Raw genomic sequence first — 20,799 nt, forward strand, 5'->3', positions numbered from 1 at the left:
GCATGCTTCTGTTGAAATATTTGCATTTCGGGGGCATTGTCATAATGCGATGTCTGTGCCCGCATCTAATTTGGATGGTGGTTCTGGTTCCAAGGGCGTTCATTTAGTCATTTGTGTGGTTCAACATGCCCCTTTTCAACGCCAAACCACGCCCCGCTCGACCGACCAACGCCCATGTGTTATTTAGTTATCGGGGAAATTGAAAAACCGCATTGCATGTGTGTCTATCTCTCATAGCCGGCTAAGTATTTTCCTATTTTCCACACCCCGGGGTTTTCCATAGCTCTATCGCACTTCGTTCTCGGATTATTTTTGCATGCCACTGGGCGTGTTAAACATGCATAGTCTGGTATACCATTGTAGATGCGAACAGATATCCTTGGCACTCGGGGAACATTTTAATTAGTGGGGTCCTTCAACCCTGACTAATGGACGTGTGGGAAAATGTGTGGATCGCAAAATGGCCAAAGCAATTGCTAAACGGAAGCCCATGAGCTGCTTGTGGTGAGGTTATTTCAGGGGGTTATTTTCTTAACTCTAAAATTTCTTGGAATTTTGGAAAATATCAAGAGGAAATTGGATTGTTGACGCTGAATAAAGTTTCGTGTTGTTCAGCCTACAGCCTCGTATCTGAATCTCTACCTAACAGGTTCACAAACACACTAAAAAAGATGTTGTCTTTATGCAACAGCAGTAATTAGCCGCCAACGCTGCCACAAATTGTAGCTGCATTGTTTCTATTACGCCGCCTTATGCAACCGAAGATAAAAAACAAAAAGAACAACGACGAAAAAATCAAACAATAACCAGAAATACCAAAAAACCAAATTATTAACATAGTGTGTGTCTGTAATTAAACGAAGAAGCTGGCCAATACAACAGGTGTTGGTGTTGTTAGTTGCCAATTTGTTGCATATGGAAAAATGTTGTCTCGTGTTTTTCAGATTTCGTTTTGCTGTTGTTGTTTTCTGCTAAAAATTGTGGGGAAATTATTGAGGTATTTGGGGAGGCTTATGCAATTAAGTGGGGCTGCGGCATGTGAGACAAGTTGCATGTTGCAGGTGGCATACGTATATTGCCGGTTACTGGCTGGCTGGCCTAAATGGGGGTTTTGTTGAACCAGAAACCATTCTAAACGGAACCGATAACCAGTCATTGAGCTTGGCCAGGGGAAAATGTGCCACGACATAAAACGCACCAAGGCATTTTCCACACTTCGCCCTGCGCTTCTTTTTCCCCCATGAAGAAGAATTTTCCAGACACGACGCACTCGAGCGCACAAAAGAAAGAAAGCTGTGAAATGGCCGCCATTGACTGCAGTTTTTCCTCCCAGTTCCCCCTCTCTAGACATTTTTCCATGTCTTAGCTCTCGCCAACTTGGCCAAGTTGTCTATTAACGGTAACTAGGTAAATGTTAGAAATTACCGTTAGAAAAATTGCCTCTGCTCCATTGCTGCTATTTGCACACAAAGTAAGCCATTTGTTAAGCTGCACCAACTGAAGAATAGCCCAGAAGAATTGGTAGTGGGAGAAGAATGGCTTCTGTGAGTGGGAAAGTGTTGACTTGGCCAAAAAGAAAACCCTGAATTATTTAGCACTTCCACTAACTCAATCTTGCAGTCGGCAAGCACAAGAAATTCTAATTTCATTTACTTTTTAAGGCAACTCTTAACTTGGGAATGGCTCATTACAGGTAATTGTTATTCTTGGCAGAGCCAAGAAAGTTAAGCGTAGAGGGTTTTCGTTTTGGTTTGACTTAATGAAGTTTGACCCCAATATATGGCTACAACATTGTATGTGTCAATTATTATAATTCTATATCAGCGAAACGAGTCTTATGCATCGTATATAGATTTTATTGTCAATTGATTTATTTATTATTGAGTCATTATGCAAATGTACTTGGGTAGTTCTGGGTAAAGGAACTAATATATTTTCTAGTTTATGATATAAGCTACTATTTTTTGTAGTTCCCTAACAAGAACAGTCTTTAGATAGGTATTAGGTAGTGATGCCAATCAAATTGATATTTTAAGTTTTGCTAAAGCTATGTTAGGCATTAAGATATCCTTTTGATTGACATCACGACATTCCGGCGTTTGGCCGGAGCACATTTCTCTGATAGCTGCTCAATAATTCATTAGACATTTGACACCTTCGCAGCGGCGGATCTGACAACACGTACAGATTCCGTTGACACCTCGGATGCGCCGGCTTGACTGTGCGGGGAGTGGCAGGAGGTGTGGAGGTAAGGACCTGGGGGGACAGGTGAGCACCTCCGATACTCAAACAAATGGCCTCATCAAGACGCTCAACGTGTCGCAAATGCGTTGCCGTTGAGTGGCCTCGACACGACCACCCGCCCATCCATTCGCCTACTGACAAAATAAAAAACCCGGGGGCAAGTTTTCACCCCGTAACCACCTGAAGCCGGTCTAGACACTTTTGACACAAATGCGGCGGGTGTTAAGAAAAAAGTCTACAAATGTCTCCTCTTCATCTGTCTGCCATTTAATATAGCGAAAAAAAACACATACCCATGGAAAAACAAAAACAAAATACAGAAAGAAGCAGATTGCTAAGCTGCGTAGATTTCCGCGTGGTGTCCTCCGTCTCAGTTCAGTCTGTCCCGCCCTCTCACCTGAGCTCTCCCGGCTGTCTGCCGATCCGACGTCAACGTCAGCGCTGGAGGTGCGTGTCTCATTGTCTGCCACACTCAAAAAAAAAAAAAACAAATCGAGAAGAACATTTACTTTAAAAAAATTGATACCTTTTTGATTTAAGATCGCTAAAATAGTGAGAAAACGATTAACTATTTCATAAATAAAAAGGTTTTATATACTTTCCTAAGACAATCATATTCTCGTAAGAAAACGAAGCGTTGAAAATTATTGCCTACGAATAATAATTTTCTTTTAAATGTTAATTTAACCATCACCGATTGAATTAACATTTGACATTCTTTGTGTCCGTGTAGGTGGTTGTGTGCGAAGGTGTGAACTGCGGGCAGGTGAGGGTCTTCGGTGAGAGAGATAGAGAGAAAGAGAGAGAGTGAGATGGAAAGACCGAGGTCTCCGGGAGTACTTGAGACAGGTACGAGAGTGCATATTGAGACAGGTGACAACAGTCGCACTTCATTCACTCTGTTGTTGTGACTGCAGCGCCTCTTCCACTAGCTTACTCAACACCATCCCATCTCACAGTTCCCCTACTTCTTGGCCAGGTTCTTCTTCTGGCACTTATCCGTGGCCCACAGCATTATGCAACAACAACTGTTTGGTGGTAATTGCTGCCGCTGCCGCTGCCGCTGCTGATGCCACTGCAGACGCACTAAATCAATTAGAATGCAACCCACGCAAGGCATTTGCAATGGAAATTCCTAAGCACAAACAGATTGTTCTACTTCTAGTTCATGATAATGTCTGGCAAGTTGGTTGGGGGAAGTCTTCAGGTCTGAAAACTTGGTAACTCCATTCAGATTGCCATCTTCAGCAGGAGTGGTCTGCAGAAGTATCTTTAAGCAGTTACCAAGAAATGTAAGGAAGAGCAGTGGTTGTGTGGGAAACATATAGTTGCAAGCGTGTAAATCACTGGCAATTAGAAACTTTCCGTGGTTTCCTATAAATTACCAAAACAATAAATCAGTGCCATGCGATATCTTAAATTAATTGAATAAGAATGGTTGGGCGTTTAAATTATGTAGGTCTTATATAAAAATCTACAATTGTTCCAAAACAATGTCTTCCACATCATTTTCCAATTTCAATCTCTTGCATTGTGGAATTTTTTTATGGAATGCATTTCTTTCACTTTTTGCATTCCTCTCGAATTTTGACGATGATTCTCACTGAAAGTCAATGCTCCCCGAAATGGAAATGATTTTTGTCGGCTAATGGGGTTCACTGACCCCCTCATCATTTTTTTTTTCACTCCCTCGATATGCAACACCCAACACCTTTGTCAAAAAAAAAGTGTTCGGCCAGTTGTCAGTTGTTGGTGGAAGGTGCGATAAATGCGGACAGACGTAACGAGCGAAAGGGCCAAAAAAGAAACCCATTAAAGTAAAGCTGCATTAACGGCTAAATGAAAACACCCAACAACAAAGCGCAGGCATCGAATTTCTTTACAGACAGAAAAATAATGGGGGGGACAAGCCCTCAGACAAGTTAAAATGAGATGGAGAGAGTGGGCACTGAGACAAATATTGTGGACTTGACTATTATTCGAAATTCCAGCTTAAATGGATGTTAAAATAGAATTCCCCCTTATATTATCAAAGAACTTTGGCAAATCATTTTTAATGATTTTTGGACTATTTAAGAACTATCAATATATCAATCATAGATTTTTTTCTCAGTGTATGAAAAAGAGTGAGGGAATGCCAAATCGAACGATTAAGACACGCTTACGTTTTAATTTTGCCATTGTTGTTTTGTTCTGCAGTTTCGTCTTTCTGTTTCGTATTTCGCCCTCACTTTTTTGTTTGTTATTTGCTATTTGCGGGGTTTCATTTAAGTGCCCGCTGCTGTACTGTTCCCTGTTGTTGTTCTTATTAGCTAGTTTTCACTCTTATCTCTGTCGCTATTCTCTGTTTATTTTTTTTTTTTTTTTTTTGTATGAATGCATGTGGGTGGTGATTCCCCAGCGCCGCCACCCCCTCATTTCCCTCGTTTCCCACACTCTTTGTCGTTTAGTTTGTGCCTTTTGTGAAAATATTTCAATTATTTGTCAAATTGACACAATGCGCAATTCTGCTTACAATTTGCAATTGTTTGGCTGGGCAGAGGCAACACGAAAAACAACAATTGCCGTGGGCCTGCGATTCTGTCAACAGTTCGGAGAGATAATTTCAATTTGATTTATTTTCGCACTAGATTTCATTGAAAATGTTCACGTTGTTTAGCATCTTTCACATAATCGTTGATATTCCTGGAAATACTATGTGGAACGGAAGTCTATCGACATAAATCTTTGATCTATAAATATTTGATTTGATGTCCATTAAAGCCATGAAACATGTGTTGACATTGCGTGTGTTCTGTGCGTTTATCGGCCAATTCGAAATGGTGAATATTCTTCAATTATTTTTTAAACACTCAATTCACCTTTCTTAGTGCTTCTGAAAAACCGTATCTATCAACGCAAAAGAGAAAGTTGTGAATAACTATAAATCTGTGTTTTTTTTAAAATCTTTAAGTGCCAATAATATGAGCTTATCCGCTTTGTGTGATCTTCAACAGACTATTGGGAATTTCTTCTTATAAACTTTCCTCATTTTAAATTCTTCGAAAACAGAGACGTTAAATTCGTAGAAATTTCTTTTGATAACCTTGGGTTAGGGCCAGTGTGTGGGAGGATTGTTTTGTCTCCGCTCTTATCGCAGCAATGAAATGATAACGTTTTTGGATTGGTAACCAAGAGGGAAAGGCTCTTTGCCATCGTGCAACTATTAATTTAAGGTAAACACTGTGTTCTTTTGCAGATAGACAAAGAAACGCGTAATAATTAAACTGAAAAATGCTGAAAGTGGCCTAAAAAGAAGAAAGTGGCTGAAAGAGTTTGAAAACGGAATACCATGGTGCGACTGAATGTTGCAGAGCAACACAACAGCAGTAACAACGGCAACATAAGCAACAGCAGCATAAGCAACACCAACGGAACAATAATTAGCAACAATAATGCGGGTGGCAGTTGCTCGTCGACAACCTCTTCAACGACCAGTTTGAATAGTAATCCGGCCTCGCCCGCCTGCACAATGGTGATGTTGCCGGCACCGCAGCAACACTTGGTGGTGCAGCAACATCAGCCGCAGCAGCTACAGCCGCAGCAGTCGCAGCAACAGCAGCTGCAGCAACAGCAGCAACACTCGCCCTTCAGACGGAGGTTCATCGAATTGCTCGCTCCCAGCATCGCCGCCTTTGCTGCAGCAGACCGCAACACCGCCGCAAGGAGCCCAGATTGTACCGCCCGTCTGCGCCCTACACCACCCACAACAGCAGCTGGCATTGATGGCGGCCATGCAGCACCATCACCACCTGCCACCGCCGCACGCCCTGCACCATGCCCCACTGCCGCCACCGCCCCCGAATCTACCGCCACCCCACGAAAACGGTCATGGTGGTGGCGGGCCATCAGCTGTAGGGGGCGGAGGCATTTCACCTAACGGTGGAGGAGGTGGTGGCTCCTCCGCCAGCAGCGTGAGCAGCCTTTCCAGCGGCAGCGGCGGTTCAGGAGGTCAGGGCAACGGTCTGAATAACGGAACAAATGGCATTGCTCCATTGCCGCCGGGTCAGCTCTATATCCAGTATCCGGGCGAATTCTATCCGCCGGAATACTACATCGCACCGCATCCGCACGAGGGCATCTGTCCGCAACATCCGCACCATCCGCACCCGCACCATCACCAGCCCATGTGCGCCATGTCCACGGAATACGGTGAGTCCAGTGCCTGGCTTGGCATATTTAAATTTAAACTTTTGGCCAATAAATTATCAAAAAAAATGAAATTGTTTTTTCCTTTTCGCCATTGGAATATTAAAATTAATAATAAATAATTAATAAAATAGTTTGAAAATATCTTTAAAAAATTATTTTATACTTAATTTCCCTTGATGTCCTAAGCCATTAGTAACTATTGACTTGATGTTCCTTTTTCTACTTTCCAACAATCTCACCGCAGCCTTTTTTCAAAAAACTTAAATAATATATAAAATCCCCAAAGACAGTGAAGCCTCTGAGCCTCACTTGCCGTAGCTAATTACAGTTGAACTAATCCCTTGGCTAAGTATCTCAATTCGTCAAAAGATACTTTGCTAAGCCTTCGCCACGATGATGCAGTTGCCGAGCTCTTAAGCTGCCAAAAAACTTGGTAAGCGACAAACAAACAAAAATGGGCGAAAAGGAGAGGAAAGCTCTTCAGCTAAATATAGATGAAAGCCACATTCAGAGCTTAGCCGCCCGCCGCCCTCTTTCAGCCCCTTTTTCTGCTGCCGTCGCTTGCAGTAAGTTGTATACATTTGGCATTTAAATCTGTTGAGAAGCAAACCTCAACCTCAAACCACCGCCCCCGCCGTCCGCAAAGTCAACAAGTAAACTTTGCATTTGATTTATCTCTTCGGCATGGAATCCGCCACCCTCTTGGCCCACCCGAAAAACCCCCCTTTATAACCCCTTTCTCTCTGACTACGCCACTCATTTAATATCATCAAGCAACAAATTAGCTCTGGCACATTGAATGCACTCGGAATTATTTGAATTTCCATAACAACAGCAGTAAAAATAAACGGAGTAGAGTATATATTAATAGATATGGCAGCCAGTTTTTAGATTCGACATCGGCTTAAGTTCCAGTTCCCGTTGACTTTATACTTAGTACATATAAAGTGGCCACTGTACGCCCATCTCGTGATTTGCTTATACAGGGTGCTGGTTTTCTTCTTTTTTGATAGTTTTTAGAAATTATTCAAATTGAAAAATGCTTTTGGAGGAACAACAAAAAACTTCCATTATGAGCCCTTTTTTTAATATTTGATTTAGAAGATGATTTTCTGTGAATTAAAATAATAAACACCCTATATGAGCAGCTTATCTAAATAACAAGCAATACACATTTGTGTTTTGGCATTAGCATGATACTTTCCAAACACCCACACAAACTAAAATTGACCATAGAATAAAAGCCAGTCTGACTGGAACTTGGCTATGCGATTCAGACCAAGCCCAAAAGACTGACAATGCCAATCTGTAGAAATACACACTGAAAATACGACAGAAATGTGTCATTCGAGAAGGAACCAGATGAAGACAGTCGACTGAGTGTGTTGGCAAAATATATAATTGAATTTGATCAGGTTTGTGCGCAACCCAGAAACCTCGATAACCAACATTTTCAATTTATCAATGTCATTAACCTTAATTGTGGTAACCGGGTTGGGGCTAAAACAAAGACCCTCCATTGATCGACTATGCAACTTGAGACAAGACTTCAATTTTGGTTTCTTTTTGATTGTTTTTTGGCGCAATTTCTAATTCAATACTCCGACTTACACTAGACTGCAAGTTGTGTGTTCGTGTACAGCGCTTGCTAATTGAATTTGCATGTGAGGGTGGCAGTTATCCACACACACATGCACCCACCACCTCTTAACCCACTAAAGCCCACCCATGGAATGCTGTCACTTAGCTTGATGTCAACATCGAGGACCCAGCACAAAATGCCAGCGAACTGGGAGTATTCTCTCCACTAAGTTGCACATAATTTACAATTACAGGGAAGTGTAAATGGCTTTCCTACCTCCACTTCAATAACCGACCCTCCTCCCCCCTTAGACCACCAAAGCCCCCTTTTTCGTCCCTTATCTACGCCTCTGTTCCGCTTTTGCCAGCTTCCTTTGCTCATTTGGCAAATGTCTGCACTGTGGAAAAATAATTGCTACCTATAATGAAAATAGAAAATCATAATTTAAGACGTTTACCGTACACTGCAAGAATCTGTTTTTACTGATGAAGATAAATTTATTTAGGAAAGGTAGAACTCTACGAGCTCTGACTTGCTTTGCTCTTTAGAACATCATTGTTCTCATTTTCAACAAGCTCTATATATATTAAAGAGTTCTGATTTGGAAATGGGCACTCATTAGATATCATTTTTGTGCAGTGATTTCTTTGACAGTATTGCCTTTTCCCTCAACTCCAATCGACTTTGCTCCCTGCTCTGGTGTGGCTTGGCCTGGCCTGATTGTTGTTAATCGAATAAACTTGCAGAGGAAATGGGCTCTGAGTGCGTGCTGGGCCTTAGACTTAGGCAGACTCCCCATGTCCCCTGAAGAACCCCCCAACCCACTTCGCCCTGTGTGCTCTAATGGAATTTGCGCCCGGGTCGACATCAACTTTACTGTATTGATATGGATGCTGAGCATGTTATAATTATAAGAATGCTGAGCATGCTCTTGGTTTGCCTCCCTTTTTTCCCTTTTTTTCTGGTTGTGCAAAAAATATTTAGCTGAATAGAGTAGATATGGAAGTATTTCTCGAGTAGATGCTGAAAGGAATACAAAGAAAGCGGGTGGGCAACGGTCACCCCTCATAGTGTTGATTGCCGAGCCCAACTCTCTAATCAACATAATTTCTATTATTTTATATGCCCACACCCCAGATTCTTATGCGGTCAGCCCAAATGAGCACAGAGCAAAAAGAAAACGAAAGGAAAAAAAATATATATATATTCATATATGAATTGGAATTGAAGGCTGATAACAGGCACGTGGCTGAAGGCCGTCGTTTAAAGGAAATCAAAGCTCGTGCTAAGTTTGTACTATGGAAGAGTAAACAAAGTCTTCAAATTTTGATTACTATTATGTTATTTTAAGTCTTTGTTTTGGTATTTTAATTTAATAATAAAATTTATACACTATTAAGGGTAATCTCTTATATGATATGAGATTTTATAATTTTATAAAAACCTTGCAGTATCATGTATTCTTTGTTTGATTTGTTTTTGGTTGAGTTTTCTCTTTTTCTTTGCCCTTTCTTAACCTATTTTTTTTTTAATAATGGAGAATATGTTTGAAGTTATTAACAAATAATGATCCCATAAATACCAGAAAGTCAAACATCTTGGGTATTAAGAACAAACAGTCAATGAACTTACGAGAAAGAAGTGAAACTGGAGAGCAAATAGAAGAGGGCGAGAATGGGAAATCTAAGTCTTACATTAACACTTGTCCACAGATCGGAATCGATGAGAATAAACAGGAAAATCAGGGAGGAAAAGCCATGAGGGAGCGGAAAGCCGATATCTAGCCATACATCCCGCCGGCATCCATTTTTCGGTTAATCTCTTTGGTAATAATTTTTAATTAACCCGCACATCGAACGCCCTCGGCTTATTAAGACTTATTATATTACGACGGACGAGGAGGGGGTGAAACCAGGCTGTGAACTTTGCACTTTTGAACTTTTGGCTTGTCTTCCGACGTTTAATGTTTAACAGATGCCAGACCGGGGAACTAAACGAGCTGTCAAATAAAAATACGTCTCTCCCTCTTCTTTTTTTATTAAATGGATCAAAAGTTTTTTACACTGAAAGTAATATATATATATTATATAGAGGGAAATAAAGTAATTCGAGTAGAGAAGGCACCTGCTTGTAAAAGCCAAGAAAACTGTGTCACAAAGTAACACAAATCAAGACGAAAAAAACGGGAAAAGGACAAAGGGACTTGTGCAAACACTGCTGATAGAATCCACAAATGATTGTTACTTATTATTCGCACATAAAACGTTTTTCTCAGGGTTTTTCCAATGGCCATTTCCCCTGTCCCTTATCCCCCGAACAATTGTTCAGTGAGGCATAAGCAAACATTTTCATTCTGCAAGTGAGGACATTGTCGAAGGACCTGTGTCCCGTTTTGTGATGTCATATTACATGCTCTTAGCGCTCTGAAAATTCCTGTGGGTCGTAAAAAGAAAAGTGCATAAAATGTCTTGTCAGTGGCTGTCAAACTGTAGGCAGTCAGCCAGCCAGGCGACAGGTAGAAAAGGCTAAAAGAGAGAGATAGAGAAGCTTTTCGGTATGCGAAATAAATGGCAGCTGCTCTTAACCCTAACCCCTTTCGGCACCTCCACCCCCTTAACCCACCATACACATAAACTTGTCCATTTTTACGAGCCGCTTTGGCGGCACAGATTTATTGGCTTCCTCGATTTTGCTCGATTTTATTGTTGGCCCACGGAATATAACCCATTGCATTTGCATATATACCCACCGTCTTTGGCTCGTTGGATTTTATGCCAAATTCGAAGGTTAGCCAAAACTCGAAATTCCCCCAATAGTTTGCCCATCTAGCGGCGGAGTTTTATGCCTCACTTTGAAGTGGAGCATTATATCCCACGAATGCCAGTTTCCTGCTTTTCTGTTTGAGGATTTATTTTCGGAGGTTTCCTCTGTGGGCTTAATGACATCGACGACGATGCTGTCAAAAGTCGCAATGACAAATTGCTTTCGGTTTTGAAAAGTTGGATAGGATGAAAGGCGACATGAGGTTGCATAAATTTTTGGTGGCATCCCCCAATCTCTTTTGAAAAGTATTCATATTTTAAGTTTTTGGTGATGAACTCAGTCTGTCAACGCCTCCGTCAACAGTTAAATTAGCGTTCTGACCCATATTTTTGCCAGCAGCTCTATTTATTTTCTCTTCCCCCATTCTTGGGGGTTTAATTAATTTTCGTATCTGGAGAAACATTTGTTTGTATACAGAGCGAAGATGGCATCGGTATTTGCACAGCAGACGATCTGAGCTAAAACTTACTCCACTATCAATGTCAGTTTATCACCGCCTTAATGGGCTTTTCCCCAAATCCCCCTATGGAATTTCCGCCTGCCTGCATCTGGTTTCCTCATTTAATATAATTTGTTGCAAGTTTTGCGGCATGTGGCACCAGACTGCTGCACTAATTGAAACGTAATTATATCGTTCGGGCACGGGTTGCTCGGTGCATCAGTCTGCCAGTTCCTCAATCACTCATTTAGTCAGTGTCTCACACTCCCAACGAGGCACTAATTGCAATTTGCACAGTTTGAGCTGCGCTGAGTATACGTGTGTGGCTTAAAAGTTATATCACAAGTGTGCCTCTGTTTGATATGCAATTTGTTATACAAGATGACTCTGGAGCTTATCAGTCAGTTATATACTTTTGGGCGAATCATTAGTTTCAGTTGGGAGTATAATTATTTAGTGGCTTAGCATTTAAATGTGTTATATAACCTAGCAAGAATCAAATGTAACAGTCCTAGGAATTGTTATGTATTATATATATTGAGAATGTATATTTTTTATAAAAATATATAATATATAATGTAATAAAAATTCCAATTTGGGGAATAAAACACTGAATTTTATAGCTGTTTCTCCCCAATTGCAATTGTTGAAAAGCGGAAAATACTTTTTCCTTTTTGGCAGTGGCAAAAAAGTATTTTCCATTTTGATCCGCATTTTTATGCAGCTCTCATCAAACGGAAGTTGTTTCCCGATTTTCTTGCATACGTATATATATATTTGTGCAATATACATATATTTTTTGTCATTCACTATACGGGATTTGCCAAAGAAACGCAATTTATTCGTTTGCATTTTTCGGGCTTAAAGTTTCGATGCGTGTTTGCGGGGTATAAATCTGCCAGCGTATAGATATTTTTTGGCCATTTAATTGAAATGTCAGGCACGTGGTGGTTCGCAGAGATCTGAGGAGTGAAGTTGGGCTTGACCCTCGAGTTGGTCCGCTGCCTAATCCCGTCCAGCTCTTGCGGTTGTCGCACATTTCCGGCTTAAAGTGGCAATGTTGTTGATGTTGCTAGTGTTGCTGTTGTAGTCTGCCACTTCCGTTTGCGACGCGTACACGTAATTGATTTTCCCGACCAGCCCCCTTTTGCTGCGTTTGATATTCAAGCGCAAAATCTCTGCGCCCCACAAGCCAAACACAAACAAAAGAAACAAACAAAAAACAAACAGAAAAAAAAAATACAAAAATCTGGAGCAACAACAAAGTTTTTTTTGCGTGTCAAATGAGAATTTCACTCGTTTTGATTTGGTTCGTGGGGAGTACGTACACAGAAAACTAATCAAAGTTACATAATTTTGTAACAATTGAATTTCTTTCTCGTTATCAGAAGAAGTTCTTCTTAAAAAAGTTTATAAGCTTACTTATTTACTTCCACAGATATTTTTTCGTAAATATTATATAACGATAGCTACGATAACGATAAAAATCTTATATTTCTTAAGAGCTCTTAAAGTATTCGACTTATTTTTCTCTGTGTACTTGTGTACAACTACGGTTGTTATTTTTTTTTGGCAAATCCAACGGTAAATATGACCCTGAACTTTGAGTGCCACATGCATCGACGAACAAATGTATAACAAACAATGAACAAATCTCTAACAATAAATTGCACACAATTCCAATTGTGATTTAATAAAGCTGGGCTTAAATTCAGTTATATTTGGCCAAGCCAATTAAATTTTAGCATTTAAGTCAAGGCATTGCCATTCCGGCCATTTGACATTTGCATGACCAATAAAGCTAGGTCTATTAACGCGTAATTTATAGGCTAGCCAAGAAAAAATCCCTTTCCGAGATATATCTTTTAATATACCTTTTGGCCCTCGCATTTTTCAAGCCCCTGTAAGCCGCAGTAAGCCGCAATATTGGCCAAATAATCACTGCCTGGTACCAGATAAATTCCACTCCAACTTCAACTCAGTTCCCCTCCGAAATCGAAATCAAAATAAAAGAGAAAAAACAATTTCGCATAAATTTTCTCCTCTGTCAGAGAGAGAGAGAGTGGGAAAATTGCCTTTAAATTGCTTGAAAATGTTTTCTTAATACATTGCGCAATTTCGTATTGAAATCAGGGCGTGGCAGGAGCACCCACCAAATAAGGAGAACGAAATGCGTAGACTGGTGGGAAAATCAACGCTGAAAAAAAGCAAGGAAAACTAAACGAAATAATGCAGGATGACAAACTAACTTAAAGCGGCCATAAATTTTCTAGCTCAAGGACATGCTTAAGACAAAAAATTCGGAGAAAATGTAGATGAAGCTGGAGCATCAGCAAGGAAAACTGTCAACACGTTTTGGCCATTTCTATCTACGTTTCGTTAGACTCAAACAAAAAACAAACAAACGGCAAATTTAAATGTGGAATTTTTTTGTTAAAAAAATAAGCCATTTTTTGTTGGTGTGTAAGTCGGGGCTTTCTTAAGGAAAAGGGGTGGAATCTTTATTTATGTGCTTAGTTGTGGTGGATGGCTGTAATTTTTAAGTTGGTAGAATTCCAAAACCGGCACAGATTTATGGAGGTATAAGTTACCAAGGTTTAAAACAGCTAACTCTTTGCTTTCTCATTAGGTAGCTTAGCCTCGTTTAAAGCTATTTTTAATTTAATTAATTAAACTACATTTTTTATTTATTGTATAAATCTTTTATAAATTCTTGATTGTAGAAAACTTAAAGTATTCATGTTAAATTTGTTTTGTTTTTTGTGGCTTCCCTCTCCTACTGATATTCTTCTTAGAAACTTTTCTCGTGTAACTCATTTGATATCTCCTGCTGTATATTTTTTCCCTTCTATATATCTTTTTTATCGAAGGGAGAATCTGGTCCCCAACTCCTGCCTTCCCATCCACCCTGTCCTTGTTTTGCGGCCGCCTTCTTCTTGTTTGTTTGTCTTGCGTGTCCTTCGGTGGCGTATGCGTAATATGTTTTTGTTTGCCACAGGCCTCGACGTTGCCGCTCCAGACACACGCCAGACAATACATCGGCTATATACACAGATTCTTATATATATATATATATATTCGTATATACATATTTGCATATATTTTTTATACGTACTATGTGCGTGTTGACCTTGCGAATGGCCAGCGGCTATTGAGTGTCTTCTCAGACGCCTGTGTCCCGCATAACAAAAAGTCTTTTAATTGCTTTTTAATGAGTTGCTGCTGTCATTTTGCACGGACAGAGGCGGTGGGTGTTGCAGGGGCGGTTCAATTTTACAGCAGCAGTTTTAAGGGAGGCGTGGCCTAATGTCATTCGCCCGACATCGGACATTTAAATTATAAAATATGTGCATCGAACAAATATCGAACGAGTCCGTTTAAACTGGGAAAGGCCTTAGTTATTAAGGAAATTCATACTAAAGATAACATAGGGTTATATTACAGTAAAAGAAGGATGAAATGTGGTGAATGCCTAAAGTTATATTTTTGTAAAACAGATTTACTCATAAATTTAAAATTTGGTGCTTTAAAAATAAATTTGTTGTATTTATTTGTATTCTATTCAAAACCAGCGACGTATTTAATTGGAATTTATTATATTACCAAATTTTTTCAGTTCTGTTCTGTATCTTTTGTATACATTTTTATTTATATCGCCGCATTTTTCTTTTGCCCTAATGAAAAAAATTGCAGAGGCAGATGCAGCAGCGCAGCTTTCATTTGATTTGTATTGCTTTTGTTGCAGTTCAGCGGCTGGTAGTTGTTGCTGTTGGCCAGGGCCACTTATGGACGGCAAAAGCTTCTAGAAACTGGGTTCAACAACCGACAAATGCAGCTAAAAGGAAAGCTGGGTGGAAAGTGGGTAAAAATCGGGGAGGTGCAAGGGACGTCACCGCCTGGGACAGCACCCGAAAAAAAAGCCAACTAAATGGAGATAGGGCAAAGAAGCAAATGCAAAAAATTGGCATCAAACAACAGAAACTTACAATTGGCGGAGGGAAAGGCGGGGCGGGGCGGGAGAAATGGGTTGAAAATGGAGGGACGGGGCAGGGGACACACATGCAATGCGCATTAAAATTGTAACTGTAACGTTTCCATCTCTATCTATCTCAGTCTGGTGCTCTGGCCTCAAGGCCCACTACATCCCATTCCCCAAACTGTTTCCCCCCCACATTTTCCACCATTTTCCTCACCCGTTTTCCATTCTTATGCCGTTTTCATCTCTCGCCAAGTTAAGTGCCATTCATGTGACTCCCTCCTCTATCTGCTCCTCCCCTTTTATCTGCCCTGCCTTCTGATCCTAAACTTTTTGTTACTCCTGATTTTGGTCCTTTTGCTTTTTTTTTCGACTGTTTTATTATGGTTTTTGCTCCCCAATGTTCGCTTTGTACTTTTTTGAGCGCTTCATTTATTAAAAATATTTTATTTGCAGAAAAAATGAACTCTGCGTTTCATAACTGTGACATTTGACATTGGTTGAAATATTTAAAGAAAAGCTTTAAGAAGTATGGTCTTGGATATTACATTCCTTATGCTTATAGTATCAGATATTCCTGATAATTTTGCTGTGTTTTATTTGTTAAGAACTTGGTACTACAAACAAATAAATATTTATCTTAATAATATATTTATTCGGTAACCCAATTTCAGAACTCCGATAATAAACCTCAATACCTGATCCTTTCACCGGCTTAAAGTGCTGACCCACTGATTTTATATGTATCTGAATCTCCGACTGTGTCGTATCTGTGTCTGCAGATTTATATTGATTTCGATATCGTTTGTTGTATTTGCCATAAAAATTTCGTTGTCGTTTTATTGTTGTTTGCTTGGGACACGTTATGATTGTTGTAATTGCTGTTGCTACCACCACCCCCACCCAAAAATGGGCCTCAATTCCATTCGATTCCGTTCGATTGGATGCCATTCGAATGGCCGAGAGTCTGGGCCAAATAAATTGCCAACAGTTTCGGTTACATTTTTTCTCCAGCTGGCCTTTTCTCGCTCCTTTGTTTGTCGGTCATTTGTGTGACTTTTGTGGTCGAAAGGGGATTTTAGTGGTTAATGCTCTCTGCTGGAGGTCAATTGTGGTGTTGGGGGAAAGGGTTAAAAGGTCAACTGGCTGTGCTTGTTAAGTGAACCAATTTGTTTCCAGATAAATATCCAAGTATTCTTTTATTATGGACTGCTGCTGAATGAAAAAGGTTTTCACAAATGATAACATTTTCATGGCACCTTTGTTGTGCTCGTAATTGGCCTTAAAAAATTCTTTATATGAAATTTTCTTTATTTTTTGGTTCTTTTAAAGAAGTTTCTCGCTTACTATAGAGAATTTAACTTGGCTTAAAGGCTTTAATGTATTTAAAGCAAATATTTAAAGCTTATTTATGGTATTCTTCCATAATATATAATTGTAATTACACAGCTGACTTAAATCCGCTTTTATACATAAAACATTCCTATCACCCCCCACGAGCCAGTCATTACATTAATTTGGTATCATTCCTTTTTTGTAGTTCGACTAAGTGCTGGCTTCCATAAAAAAACTAAATTAATAAAGAACCAGATAAACCAGAATTTCATGGCAAAGGATTTATTGGGGAAATACTGTAATATTTATGGCTTATATGCTGATGTGTGTTGTCATAAAAAAGGAGAAAACAATGTCTCTGCCACTTACCGAAAAACATGAAAAAATCAAACAAATGAAGACACAAAAACTCCACCACGCCCAGTTGCCTCATAAACCGCAAAATGTGTCGAGGCTCGTCACAATAATGTACACACACACATTGATATATGTACAGCCAACGACATGGCATTAAGTCCACATGTTGTCTGGATGGTTCCCAAAAAATAAAATCAAATTTGTTTTCATATTAAATTGTGTCGCTTGGAAGGCTAAAAACAAAACTGTTTGGCTGTTTCTCGAAATGTTCATGCTTCTAGGCCGCAACGAAAATTTTGAATTTCTCACAGTGTTTCCCATGAAATTTGGAAAATTTTCTGCCGCACATGCGGAACATGCAGCACAAACGCTGGAAAAATAAATTATGCAATTAATTTGCCAGCCCATCCCCAGACTCATTAGCCGAAAAACGAAATGGCCAGACCAATTTCCAAAAATATTGTTTATATTATTTAATTTGTCAGAGGCGTAGTCGTGTGAAAATGTAATTTCAAAAGGCAGGAAAATATTTTGTGATCCAATCTGAACATTTTTAATATATATACTTAACTCCAAATCATTGAAAAATCATTAAATTATTGAATATAGATATTTTGCTCTTAGTCATTAATTGTTTAAAAAGGAACAAATATACAAATTAAATATCAACATATGGGATGGTTAACACCCCCTTTTTCACAGACTGCTATTTATTTTGCCCGTTGAAATGCATTTTAAATTTGCCACTTAAAATGTTTTTGTTTTGGTTATTTACGATTTTGGCTTTGCAGTTCACAGAAATAATTATTTGTTAAACCAAATGCTTTTAAATAAAATGCTATGCGAAGTTTTAAGCAAAAAACAAATCACTAAATAATTAAAGGCTTGTGGTATTTCTTCATAGAGTATTTTTTCAAAAAGAAAACCTTTTTCATAAACTACTTTAGGAAAAAATATTTTTAATAGATATCGTTTGAAGAGTATTCTCCAATCCATCGTGGGCCATCTCCCTTTGTATACAATTATATTTGCGGTTTTCCGTCTCTGTTTGCATTTTATGTAAAGCAAGCGTCATATGAACGTGATGCCAAAATGAGCAATAATATAAATGGTACAATTATAAATATGGAAACAATATGCATACATTACCCAGCGATGTCTATGAATTATTAATAGTGTTTCTTTCTCACTTTAAACCCTTTAAATCATGTAAACATTTTTACAACATTACCATTTTTTCATCTACATGATTTGATTGAATATTTTTATAAAATAAACTAACCTTTTCTTTTCTCTTATTTTCATTCCAGGTAAGCAACAATCAAAGATGATAACGTACACGCATTGTTTCAACTTGAAGTGTAAGTGCAAGTGACAAATTCCATTTCAAATTCAATTAAATACCAAGAGGAGTTTGTTTGTGTGCAACTGACCGTGCAACAAGGTCAGACGTAAAAGTTTCAGTTTTATTTCCTCGTCTCCAGCTTCTTCGTTTTTTCGCCTTTGCCAGTTATGCAATCCTTGAGAGGATTTCTCCCTCACGCCCGGCAGGAAGTCCATCTCTTTGGGGTCTTGGCAAGCATTCCCATGTCCTGCATTGGCCACGCCCACACCACACTTTCCGCCCCCATATGCCCCCACCCCACGCTTCCCCTTTTTTTTGCCTTTTTATGGCCACGTGCGAAAATGCGGCAAAAGTTTTACGAGGTCAGGGTGAAGATGCTTGCTCCTCCAAGTTGAAGATACTGCCGATGATGATGTCACTTCAGTAAAATAATTTGATACAATAAAATTGAGTGGAATGAGTGCAAAGGAATATGGCAAAGAAATTTGCATGCACTGTGGGAAAATGGCACTAAGAAATTTTAGAATTTATGTCTAAATATTTCTAAGGTGCCTTTTTCCAGTGAACAAATTTTCTAAAATGTTTGATTGGGATTAATTTCAGTTTTTGAATTTACTGAAGCAGGTTTTTAAAAATCTTAGTTTGTCGTTTTACCTAGGAATAATTTATCTGAAATGCAAACTTAGTAATTTCTTACAGTAATAGCCAAACTTTTCTCGAAACTGTAACTTCTTACTTTTTCATTTAATTTAATTCAGCAAACTGCGAACTGACAAACGTCATTCGAGTAGTTGGCACTTGTTGCCGCCTTGAAAGAAAATTTCTCTTCAAATCGCAAACCAAAAAAAAGGCCAAGATCCCAGACGACGTCAACAACTTTGGCAGGTCCACGCCCTAACCATTTGCACAAACGCCTCAAGTCGCATGCAAAGTGCAGACCTCGGGGATTGTCGGGTCTGTCGGAGGTTCAGGCTGTCTCCATCCAAATGGAGCTATATCTGGAGTGCTCAGTTGGAGCGGAATCCAAGACTTCAAGACTCACATGTCTTCTGGCCACGCTCAATTCAATTCAATTAAAAGCCGGCACACGCCGCACCCAAAAGCGAGCCAGCAAGCAAAAAACCCAGAGGGTAGACATTTCGATTAGTTAGGATGTTAAATAAAGTGACAACTTGAATGCTCTACGAAAACTTAAATGGAAAAACTGAAAAAACATCAATATGATTGGCAGAGTTGTCATTCGGCAAGAAATTTTTTTAGAAAAAGTGCTCGTAATAGATTTTCTTCGACTACTTTAAAGTGCATTTAAAAGAGTCCAAAAATTTATTTATTTATGAAGTAAACTTAACTGCTTATAAATTATTGATACAAATTGCAATTGCTACATTCTGCATCATTTGTAAGGGCTAAAAATTTCGATGGCAATCTATATTTTCCTGCACCGCTGATTCGTGTCAGCGAACCCTGAAAATCTGATTAAAACCCAACTGAAATTCAGCGAATCGTTATGCGATATCTTTTTCATGTTGTGTTTCTCCCCTTCGGATTTTTTTTAGTTTTCATTTTTTTCCGAGTAAATTTCAATTGATATTTGTTATTATTTTTTTCTGTTTGGTCTGATTTCTGTTATTTGCTGCTTTTCGCATTGTTGGGGGGCGGTAGGCCGCCGAACTCTTTGGCATTTTTATTGGGTGTGTGTGTGTGTTTGACTCGCTTATTTGGGGCGTAAGAGTAGGAGTGGTGGAGCGCAGCACTTGCCACAAATTATCCAATGGTCGAGCCAGGTTGCCATTCACTTTTCCACATTAACTTCAAGTTTTTGCCCCCCAGTGGAGCAGTGGTGGGAAAAACGTGGAAAAGCGAGATACTGGAATGGCGGTCACTTGAGGTTTTCCCTACTCCTCCATGGCTTGTTCACTTTTCTCCTGCTCTTTTTTTGTCTAGCACTCTCTTGCGATTTGCCTTTGATGAGTCCCAAAATGCCGCTGCATAAGCGTGCAAAAAAGAGGGGAAAATTCCCTTCACATTTCTGTATTCACCCGCGCCTTTCGCGCCCACTTTCTCTTTCGGCTTGTGTTCTATTTGCTCAACTAAGCATCAATTAACGCTAATTATGAATTTTTATTTTTAAGTTGACTTTCAATTGTAGTCGAAACAAACAAAAGGTGAAAAGGTGCAAGCCTTTGAGAAAACTACATTATATTTGCTAAACATACATCTATTGAGACTTAGACTTTTGATATTTTAATCTGTATGTTAAAAGTTAGTTAAAGGTATTAATCCAATAAATGCTTTAAACCCTTTCTAAACATTCAATAAGCTTTGCTTTAATTACTTTTGGTTGCTTCTTATGAAATATTCAATGGATTTGCCAATTACATTTTCCAGCTTAATTAAATGCACTTCATAGCCCTTTGAGCAGCTTCAGGTGAATAGTTACTTAGCCAAACACCATGCTAATAGCTTTGCATATTAAATGAGCCTCCCAGCTTAACTATGATATATGT

General features: G+C 39.2%; 1 protein-coding gene across 2 annotated transcripts in view; it reads left to right on the forward strand.

Annotated features, from left to right (window-relative positions):
* The window catches only part of LOC108118422 (POU domain, class 4, transcription factor 2), a 33,072-nt gene extending 14,726 nt beyond the window's left edge, over nt 1-18,346 (forward strand). For both annotated transcript variants that reach the window (XM_041819290.1, XM_041819289.1), the window contains 2 exons: nt 5,483-6,435; nt 18,258-18,346. In XM_041819290.1, the coding sequence (XP_041675224.1) occupies nt 6,009-6,435; nt 18,258-18,322 (492 nt within the window). In that variant the 5' untranslated portion in view covers nt 5,483-6,008 and the 3' untranslated portion in view covers nt 18,323-18,346. The remainder of the gene's footprint in view (nt 1-5,482; nt 6,436-18,257) is intronic.
* Nucleotides 18,347-20,799: the final 2,453 nt, after the last annotated feature.

The sequence above is a fragment of the Drosophila eugracilis genome, unplaced genomic scaffold (genome assembly GCF_018153835.1).
Source record: "Drosophila eugracilis isolate 14026-0451.02 unplaced genomic scaffold, ASM1815383v1 contig_518, whole genome shotgun sequence".
NCBI lineage: Eukaryota > Metazoa > Arthropoda > Insecta > Diptera > Drosophilidae > Drosophila > Drosophila eugracilis.